Source organism: Callospermophilus lateralis, chromosome 2, assembly GCF_048772815.1.
Source record: "Callospermophilus lateralis isolate mCalLat2 chromosome 2, mCalLat2.hap1, whole genome shotgun sequence".
In the NCBI taxonomy this organism is placed as follows: Eukaryota; Metazoa; Chordata; class Mammalia; order Rodentia; family Sciuridae; genus Callospermophilus; species Callospermophilus lateralis.
The window spans coordinates 8,995,482-9,006,591 of NC_135306.1; the positions used below are offsets into that span (position 1 = coordinate 8,995,482).

Below are 11,110 nucleotides of genomic sequence, written 5' to 3' on the forward strand. Positions count from 1 at the left end.
TGGATCTCCAGTAAGAACTTGCATGTGCTTCTTCCAAGAAACTGGTCCAAGAGAAAAATCCAAGATGGTTCTCATGAGGTTATCTTGTTTGGGAACACCAAAGAAGATGAATTTGTGTGTGCACGCACATTATGTTTTCTCAGGATATGTCTTGCAAAACCACACAGCACAGATTGTTTTCTGCACAAAGATAAGAAAGGCTGACCCACAAGCTAATTGAATCATGCAAATAATTATTTAGCCATGGGAGAGATTCCAACAGGCAGGCAGAATATCCACGTGAGGGAGGACAGCTTTGGAGGGCAATCTATTTTATAAAGTTTACCCTCACAGTATAACGGCCTCAAGATTAATGGGAACGATGGCCCTAGACCTTGTTTTGCCTGGCTGTAGCAACTGAAATAGTAAAGCAGTTGTATTTATCATAGACAATTTGCTGCAACTGATTAACATTAATCTGATTTCCTGTGAGTCAATTTCCTTGAGATATAGTAAACAGGCCAATTACCTGCTATGAACCTCTTTTATTATTATAAAGATTTAGATATTAGCGACAGGCATGTATGTAAATATATGGACTTTCTTACAATTTGTATAAAACAAAAACAACATTTAATCTAGTTCAAGGATTTTTAGTTTGTCTTACAGATTACAAATTTAGAATTTAAAAAAGACGGTTAAGTTGCAGGAGTTCTGTTTTCCAGTGGCATTCGAGGCCCACCCTTTTTGGATAAACTTTCACTCATCTTTAAAAACTGCAGTTAAAGAAGTCAGGGAGGTGAAGTGAACGGGACAAGGTTCTGGTTATTAAAATACAATTTCTAAAAACAAACAATTTTCCACCTGACAAGTTCCAGAGGCATCGCTAGGTCATGAGAACATGAATGCCAAGGACTGGAGATGGAGTCAGACACGCCCTCCTCCCTGGTGTGTGGCCTCCTGACATTCCCTAGTTCTCTCAGCTTCGTTTGCTGATCTGTGAAGACGAGAGTGTTTTCCTTGAGGTGCTATGAGCTCAAAAGGATGGAGTGAGGACTTGGGGTGACAGCAGTAGGGTGCACAGGGCCTCCCAGGGAGCTGCTCAGTCAACAGTTGTCCCCTCGCTCAGCCTCGCCAAAGCCTCCCAGTGGCCATGTGCTCCCTGGCCCAGGTCTGCCTCCTCTTGAGGCTTCCCCACTGCCTGTGCTGGTTGGCTGGCTGAGCGGTAAGAAATGGCATCGAAATTTCATTAATCATGAAAGCAAAAAGTTTATTCATGTTTGAAACTACATGTAACTACCACGAGGAAGACTTTTTCAATCCAGGGTGTAATCCAGTTAGAAAGGAACACGAAACATTTTTAATACATTAGAATCACTGCCACAAATTATTTTCATGACTCAATCAGGTTCAGAATCGCATACAATACAAAAAGAGAAAGGAGGGGGTCCCCATCACATAGGGTGAAATATACAGTACTGAATACTGAAATCTGAATGCATCACAATTAGTCGCAGCTTTTTTTTTTTTTTTTTTTTGCATGGGTTAGTAACAAGATGAGGAACATTCAAAATGTTTCGCAGTATTTACAACAGTTTTACTGATCCTGTGTTAAATTAAGACCCAATGTTTCCACTCTCATTTTTTTAAAAGTTGCAAATGCAACCCTGATTTTTCTTTTAAAAGATTACAATGTACATTACATATTTATGAAGGGAAACAAAGAGTTAATTACAAGATGCAAAAAGATAAGAAAGAGACAAAACTACAGGTGAGTATTGTTCAGAGGTAGTAAGTGAGCACTCTAAGCTACAGAACATGTTGAAATTCTATTGGTTCTTATGAGTTCGCATGAGGTAATAAAGCTGTGTTTTGATTGGTGAGATGTATAAATACTCTTTTGCTACACTATATACAACACTCCAGAGAGCAGGGCCTTCTGCGGACGCCCAGAGGACAAAGCAAACCTTGACAAGTCTGTGCAGCACCCAGTGCACACTGCAAAACTCCAGACAGGTCTCATTTTCACCTCCATCAGCAGCAAGTAATCTTCATCTCTCAGAACAATCTGGATCCATAATCTCATCACCAAGCAGACTCTGGGTACTGGTGCTTTCAGAGAGAAAAGAGGCTACCAGTCTCTGATCTAATTATAACGTAAGAGATCACAACCCAAATGTGATGAGGAAGGTTCTTAAACACAACCATCATTAACAGAGATAGCCAAACAGCTCTTTTATTCCAACCCCATTAGTGACATGAAAGAAAGACAATCAAAGTCTGCGCTGGAAATATGTAAGGAGTTCAATTTAGGTGAGGTGAATCTTTGCATCTGCTCTAACGATTGAGGTTTAGCATATATTGTACTTTTTACCCTTAAGGCCAAGTAATTGGCAACTGTGAAACCATTAATGTAAAATATTGATAATAAATTATGATAAAATAGCTACAGGACTGTCAACAATGTTAAATCTTGGCCTAATTGGATAAAGTGCTTTTTAAATATTGTGTGTTTTAAGTATAAATACAAATGATTATGATTCCTTAAAAAACAGATTTACCAAGTTCTCTAATAAGACAAGGTTTTATAGTAAAGCTGTAGATGGTAGGCTACAAGAACGCATTCCTTTTCCTCCTGTTGCTCTGAACGCACTTCTCAAGGCATGGTAGCTCAGGGGAAGGTGTGGCCAGAGATTAGTTAGAGGTATCTGAGTGCACACTTCCCGGGCCTTCTGTAGGAGAAGTCACTGAAGATGGAGTTGTTGCGTCCTGCCAGCCTCCATTAGCCTGCAAGGAGAAAGAGTTCAGTGAGGGCATGTCTACATATTAATTCTACTCCTCAATTTAAAACACCCAGATGACAACATGAGAGCAGAGATGCATTAGCAAAATGTATTTTCTAAATCCACTTTGGCAGGAGTTGGAAGCATGTGTTAAAGTGGGATTAAATGCATGTAAAACAAATCCATCCCATCAAGTAAAGACTTGGCTCTAAATCAGCATGTAGAAGAAGGGCCTCAGCCAGTACCAAGCTGGCACCAAACTCAGCCTTTGATCTGCTGGTCAAACTAAAATGACTTGAAAAGAAATCTTTTTTTTTTTTTTTTAAATACATGTTTTTTTAGTTGTAAATGAACACAATTCCTTTATTTTACTTTGATGTGGTGCTAAGGATCAAACCCAGTGCCTTATCATATGGGAGGCGAGCACTCTACCACTGAGCCATAACCCTAGCCCAAGAAATCTTTTAAGAAGGGGCAGTGGAGACGCTCCACGAAATGCCTCAGCAAAACTTTGAGCCAGCATCAGCCTGGCTTCAACATGGTCTCCTCATCCCAGGCAGGCCTAACAGCCAACTACCACAACCCTTGGAAAATGAAGGCCAGAATTTCCCTCTAAATAGGAACTTCCAGAATGAAAATGCATGAACTGCAGAGGAGCACACACTATTCAAATCTGGATTCCAATTATCTATAACTGGAGCTCCTCATTGAGATGTTGCTACCACTCTGCACATGCTGCTGGCCTTCCTGCCTCCGACCTGCAGCAGTAGTAACAGTACTCAGAAACAAATCTGCCTTATGTCTTGGCCTAAAGAGGCAATTGCTGAAATCAATGTCTGATCAAATTTTTTCTGTGGCAGACAGCTTGTCGCTACATATTTTTATGTCAGTCAAGAAGAGGGAGGTGCTGGGCTTGTGAGTTGGGGAATACTGAGAGGAAGTGACGGAGCAGGCCTTTCTGGAGGGAAGGCGAGGGTGAGCTGGCTGACACCCAGAGCCTGCGGCTCCAACCAGCCTCTGTCTACATGCCACCCAGACACAGCCTCCTACACCCACACCAGTATGGGACACAAGGTCCCCCCCCAACTCCTCCTATGCATCTATCTGCAACCTCTGCAAGTCCATCCAAATGTCTTCTTTTGGCCCTGTGCCACCAGGCTGCTGAGAACTCTGTCTGGACTCCCCGCCCAGCCTAGACACAGCTTTGGAGGAGCTTCTTCCTGTGACCACTGTGCTTTATGCATATAAAGCACCTTCCCTCCCACTAGCACCAAGGAAAAGAATGTGGGTCAAACAACCCCACAGAGATGAAAGAGCCAGAAGAAAAAGGATTTTCAAGACTTGAGGCATATCAAATTCAGGTTAGAAAAAGGAAAATATGATTTAAAAAATACTATGGTGCTTTTTAAAGGCCTCAGTCAAGTGGGGTGGTGACATGCCCGTGTGTTCAGGGGACTCTTAAGAAATCCTCTTCTCTATCTAGGTAAGCTGTTCCCCCCTCAGGTATGAAAATCTCCTTAGGAGAAGAAAAACTCTTACACAGATACAAGTCTAAAGATATTCCATCTGAAGTAAACATCATTCCTCTTTTATCCAAATTTATAAACAACAAATGTACAATATTTTCACCCAGCGTGGCAGCTGGAGGAGTGGTTGTCAGCAAGCATTCTTTTTTTTCAAAATAAATTAATCCTTACGCTGGTGGTTTGAGATTATGCACTGTATTATACAACAGCGCCTTATCAAGCCTCATCAGTGAAGATGGAATTCATGTCTGTAAAATGCTGCAGGCAATCACAGTTTCATATTTTATCATGTTGATAAGGATATCGCACATTCTCTGAAGCATTTCAAAACACTTAAATGAAAAAGGAGAAATGCAACTAAAAGGCTTTTTATATGGTTTGTTGTGGGTTATTATGAGTTATTTATAAACCCAAAAAGAAAGATTTGACATTTCAAATGTAAAAGATTTGAGTATTTAATGGTCCTTTTTTCCCTTTACAATTGAACATCCTCAATCACTTTTTAAATCATTAATAATCACTCTCATAGAAAACCAGGGCCCTAAGAAAGGAGACTTTTGTTCATTTTCTCTACTCTACTCCCAAGAGCTCCAGAGGCTGTCCATTTCCTCCCTCAGTCTGGAACTCTGGGCTCTGTCCAGCACTCCCTCCCAGCTCCACCCTGGCAACCCTATCCCTGACCCTCTTTCTGAAACTGGTTTTTTTTTTTTTTGCCATTTTCTAACCATGTTAGGGTACAAGGAAAAGAAAAGTTTAGTGAACTGATAACAAAAGTTAAAATTATTTCCTCCATAATTAAAACTGAGAGGCCATCAGAATTGCCAAATACGTTTTCCATCCCATATTGAAAATACAGAGGTTGCTTTTAAGGACAGAATTCTTTCTTTAGCTTGGCTGTGTGGGGTCCTCCAAGGTTATCACCTTCACCTGTGCTGTGCTTGAGAATTTTTCCTGCTGTTTGATTCTAAGATAAATGACCTGTTTTCCACCATCTCTCTGGAACACAGCACAGCCTCTAGGAAATGGCATCTTAATGGGCTGATGCTTAAGTCCCTGTTGATGACAGGACACTGGCATTTCTGGGTATCTATGAGGGCTTCTACAGGCACTGTGGTAGCATCTTGCACTGAAGTTCATAAAACAAAAGTGCAGCAAAGACACTGCCGTCCCTACTTTTCTACAAGATGAGAAGCCAAGTCAAATGGCTATTAATTTATTTACTAGTCACTGTTTACCTGACACGGCTCCCACAGCCAGCTCCCAAGAGTACTCACATTTAAATTATGCGGACTGTACAGTGAATTTCCTCCAAGGCCATCACTGTAGCCTCCCGTCTGATTGATAACATGACGGAGGGTATCCACCTAGAAGTGAGATGAAACAAAATTCATCATCCCAAATCTATTAAAACATCATCACTTACAAAAGGAAACAATTTGAATTATGTGTGCCACGAGGGTTTAGCATCTTCAATGAAAGACAAATTTATCAATCAAATGTGACTGGCAGAATTTCAACAATTCTTTGCATATTTAAACTCACATATCTTTGTTTTTCATGCCAGCCAAACAATAACATCTTCATGGCAATGCAAACTTTCCACCTACAGCAACCGAATGCATGTGGCAGTGCGTGAAAACCTACTTATAAATACCTGTTCTGGATTTCTCACTCTCAGTTTCTGTTTCTACACACACACACACACACACACACACACGCATAAAAACATGAATAGTTGTTCTCAATTAAGAGGACAAGAAAAGAGCTGAAGCTGGGATATATTTTAAGAACTCAGGTTTTTACATTCTGACTTGCAAAAATACAGGAATGAAAGGGAGTAGTGAGTTCTCACACCACATACACGCTGGCACACACAATTATTCTGTTCTATTTTGTGACATAAGTAAGATACAGCCCCCCACCCCTCTCCATGAGCTCAAGCCAGAGCCGAATGCATTCACAAAGTGTATTAGGTTCTAATTGTCAAAAGCCACTGTTCACCTGACTTCTCATTAAATTAAATGTGGGGCAGACAGGTCACGCTGGAAGCCCTCAGCACGGGTTCTGCGTAGATGTGCAGACCACTTCCATGGGGTCAGGAGTTTTGAGCCCAAACCCTACCCTGCTAGAAAGGCCCCAGCTAGGGCATTTCTCCTACCTGTGACTGCACATTGGCTCCGACTTGGGACCCTTGGTAAGAATCCCCATTCAGACTCTGCATGTTCATGAACATGTCCCCAGAATTTGGGAGGTTAAAAGAACCAGAAGAACCTGGAAAGGAAAGAGTTAAGTAGCTGAATAACGGAGAGCTACACATATAATCCTCAAAGACCTAGAGGCAGGGAGAGGAGAAGAGACACAGAAGGGAAGGTCGCAGGACACAAGGCATGTTCAGATCTGAGAGGGTGGAAAGTCACTCCCAAGAGGTAGGTCTGTGGCCTACTCTACACCCAGAAAAGTCCTACTGATGGGGAAGCCCTAATTTAAAAACCAAAGAGATAAACAGAAGGAAAGAGAAAAACACCCAGTAGCTGGCCCGGCACTTTGACCTCATTTCCCCGTTATTTCTAGGACTGAGTCATTAAGAGCATCACTGACGGTCATGGTGGACCATGACACGTATTTCCGATCTTCTTTCTTAGTCCTAATTCTACTTTCCCTGTTGCCTTTCATGTCCCATTAAAACACAGGGAGGGGAGAACAAAACAGTCTCACTTTCTTAACTTTTAAATATTTATGCTTAAAGAAGAAAATCTCCTTGAACTGCTCCTCAAGCACATCTGTTTGGACTTGCTGTGCACCTGTCATTCAAGTTTCCTGTAATTTCAAGTATTTCCAACCCCATCACAAATGGCATATAAAATTTTGCTGAGATGTATTGGATGAGGGTCAGGAGTAATATGTCCATGCACTGAGTTTTGTCCCCCTCACATCTGACCACTGCTCAGCCCACCAAACCAGCCTCACAGGGGCTGGAGAAATCCAGACTCTGCAGCTGTGGCACATGGGGAGCCGCCTGCACCCCATCCCAGAACTCCAGCTTCATCATGTATACCGATCAATTTGGTTCCCACTTGTGCTATTTCATTCGTGAACAGACCACTACTGACCTTACGGGATACCTGGAACAACACAGCCAAGACAATCATTAGTGAGAACATTTTCCCTAATTGCTAAATTAAAAGCCACTACTAAGTGTGAAGTTCCAGAATCTACCAGTAGTGAGTGGCATTCACTGTGAATGGTGGGTTTACAGGTGTGGGCCATCCACCACTCACCTGTCCCAAGAACAAGCCTGCATGTGAACATAAACCTTCCTTTATAAACCACTGTATCATCATCATGGTTCTTTTCATGGTCTGTGGGACAGAACGCTGTGGCATGAGGCTGCCTGGCCAAGCAGGGAGTGAGCGCCCAGTACGCACCAGAATTTGGCGTGGTGGGTGAATTGGTCTGGTTGTTCTGCACAGCTGCGGCCACTGCGTGTGCGGCTGTCACGGCTGTCTTTGCAGCATACAGGTTGGCTTCTTCCTGAAACTTGCCAATATTCTTCTTGTACCTGATTCGCTTGTTGCCAAACCAGTTGGATACCTACAAATTGCAGGAACACGGAATTGAAAGGGCAGAAAAGTCAAAAAAGAAAAAAGTCAAAATTTCCAGTCACAAACATTGCATACTAAAGGGACATTTTGGGAGACACTCAGCACCTGTGACCTCACATCCTATGGGTGATTCATAAAGGTTTCAGGGGTTTGCATTCTCTTTCGGCAAATTTCTTCATACTGTTTTGGAATAATGCTTCTTCTTGGAGTTGGCTCCCAGTTGGCTGGAAGCATGTTCATAAAAAATATCCAATTGATATAGACACCAATTTGTATGTAAGTAATCAGGCCCCCTAAAAACAGCTGAAAAGCTAAAGGAAACATTTATATTAGGTAAATAACAAGCAATACTCGAGAAAGAATAACTTCTTTTGGGGGTTGGTCACGGTGTTGGCAGCTGTATTATAGAATTGTGTTTGGTCTGCTGCAAAGAGTAATACCAATTAATAATGGATGAGAAATCCCTTTGTCTCCTGCCTTAGAAGACACTGCACAGCTGCCAAGATGGCTGCTCAAGCTCTGCCAGGGAACATGAGAGGAGGCCACAACTTGAAAACTCAAGAATTCCAATAAGGTCACAATGAAATGCAGAGGGGCAGCTCTGATTTCATCAGGTAGAACATACACACACACACACACACACACACTACTTATGATGTCAGCCAGTGCAAATGGAAGAAATTTCTAAAGATCTTGGCATCAGACAGATTTCACCACATTTTATGGACAGTAGGACTTGAGCCCCAGACACACCACTCAGGGTTACATTATGAGTTCAGGCATATGTCATTGAGCCATATAAAGCAGCAGCTAAAAGCCACATAGCGATTTATAAAAAGGTATGCCCACTTGCTGCGTAAAAGGATCTTACCTCTCTTTTGGTAAAGTAACAGTTTAGAAATACTTTTCAATGACTTTTTTCCCAAGAGTCTGTCAAAGGAACACATTGCTGTGGTACCAGGGGTCACTGTTCTACCCTAAAGCTATTATTCCCTAACAGCTCCTCTGGGGCCCTGAAGAAAAATAAGGAGTAGTGTGCAGTTCAGAGCCCTCCAACCCAATTTACACCAGTGGGCACCCCTGATGACCACCTCTGCCAAGTCTTTAATTGGTTTGGAAATAGAACTCCCATTCTTCAACCTATGGCACTCATCCTTCCTGAAGAAGCCAGAAAGTCCTGGCAAGGGAGCCACGTGAGGAAGACAACATTGGCCTCACTGCTGCCCATATGCTGTCCCATCCTGGGATCACTGTGTGCACACATGTGCACACTCACACAGGCAGGCATACTCGCCGAGGACCCATGCAGCATGCATAGGTTCATCAGGCAGAAATAAGCCAAAACCCATCAGGAAGTAAATGTGCTACAGATCAGCACTTCCTAGCTTTTCCTGTTCCACCATCATTTGATTTGTTTTCCCTGAAGGACTGTGCATATCCCTTGCTTTCTTCATACCAAACACAGTGGCTATATAACTGCATTTAGCGGACCTCGTATGCATCGAGCACTGTGCAGAGTTCTTTGTTGTGAAATCTCAGGGGTGAGGTGGTTTCACAGGCATCTCATTTGTCCCAAATCCAATGGCCATTTCTCTCTCAACATTTTTTGTTAGTTTTGTTTTTTGGGTACAGAGCTGAGGACTGAATTCAGGACTTAGCAAGAATTAGACAAGCACTTTGCCACTTAACTACACCCCCAACCCTTCTTTAAATTCTGAGACAGAGTCTTGCTAAATTGTTCAAGCTGGCTTTGAACTTGTAGTCTTTCTGTCTCAGTCTTCCAAGTAGCTGGGATGATAGACCTACACTAGCCTGGCCCTCCTCAACTGGTCTGACCTCTGGGCAGCATCTGATACTGGTAACCACTGTTGTACCTTCCCAGAGCTCACTCTTTGTGTGATTTCTGATATTTTGCCCCCACTTCCCCTCCAGCATCTGCTTTTTCCTGGCATAGCAGGGTGTGCATGTATGTATGTTTTTCCATGCCTCAGTTCTTGGTCCTCTTCTTTCTTTCTCCTTATCCATTTTCAAAATTTTAGTTATTCTCTCTGTGTGGAGACTCTCCAGATTTCTACCTCTATTCCTAACTTGCAAGAAGAATTTCAGCTCTCGATTTTTAAGAGATTTCCATATAAATGTTCTGCTAAACCTCCAACTTAACAGGTCTAAGACAGAATTCAGCATCCTCTTTAACCTATCTATGCCTCTTCTCTAAGTTTTCTTTATATTCCTAGTACCCAACCTCCAGAAATATGGACCTCACTACCTCCCAGAAGCCTTGACTCCACTGAAGTCCTTCTTGATGGATACATAGTTCTCTTTATTCTGGACTAAACTCTGGCTCCTCTTCCTTTCCTTTCATTGGTTCTACTTCTGGCATCTAGACAAGTCACAAAATTAGACCCATGAACTCAACCTGAGGGATCTAACCCCTCCTGCCTTCCCGCTCTCCCTTCTTCGAGTCCCATAGGCCTGTGGGGGGTGTGCATGGCCACTGTGAGGGAAGTGGCAGCAGGAGGAAAAGCCAGCAGAGCAGAAGGCAAGGAGAAGGCAGATATTCTGGAGGAGGATCAGGCAGAACCAAGCCCCTGAAGAGCTGGAGGTCAGCGGGGAGGGAATGGCAGAGAGGAGGAGGATGTGTAGTTCAGTCCTTAAAGAAGACAGATACTAGGGAAGGATTTCTGTACAAGAAGAACAGCCTCGCTGACATTAGCATCCATTCCAATGCTGGAATTAGAACGTTTTACACAAACATAAAAGTTCTGAATCATGATTGAAAAAGAACGCTGAAGATGTTAGTTTTGATTATTCTTGTTAAAGCCAATCCTTTCAGAACAGACCTCGCCTTGTACCATGCATGTTCCCAGCTCAGGAGGTGGACATAGAGCTGGCGGGCACAAAGCTCCTTTCTGAGTAAGCCTGTTAAGCCTCAGAAAGAGTTAAGTGCGAATACATCTGTAGTGCAAAGGGAGACAGTCCTGGTTGAGAGGGAATTTGGCATTTCTTAAGCATAATTAATGAAAATTCCCCAACTCTGAATTTAGCAACAAAGGCCCATCTTAGAATTCTCTTCTTCTAACAATTCTCTGTTGGATTCAGTACTTTGTAGTTAATATTACCTTGACAATCAGAGAAGCTATAATACATTAATGAAACCTAGCCCGGAAAATCAGATTACAGCTTTATTAACAGTTTCATAATTGAAGAATCTTTGTACCAT

General features: G+C 42.5%; 1 protein-coding gene across 1 annotated transcript in view; it reads right to left on the minus strand.

The window, feature by feature from the left end:
* Nucleotides 1-1,229: 1,229 nt before the first annotated feature.
* The window catches only part of Pbx3 (PBX homeobox 3), a 205,978-nt gene continuing 196,097 nt past the window's right edge, over nt 1,230-11,110 (minus strand). The window contains exons 6-9 of the mRNA XM_076843104.2: nt 7,714-7,879; nt 6,447-6,559; nt 5,563-5,652; nt 1,230-2,766 (exon numbers count right to left, since the gene is read on the minus strand). Of these exons, the coding sequence (XP_076699219.1) occupies nt 2,674-2,766; nt 5,563-5,652; nt 6,447-6,559; nt 7,714-7,879 (462 nt within the window). The 3' untranslated portion in view covers nt 1,230-2,673. The remainder of the gene's footprint in view (nt 2,767-5,562; nt 5,653-6,446; nt 6,560-7,713; nt 7,880-11,110) is intronic.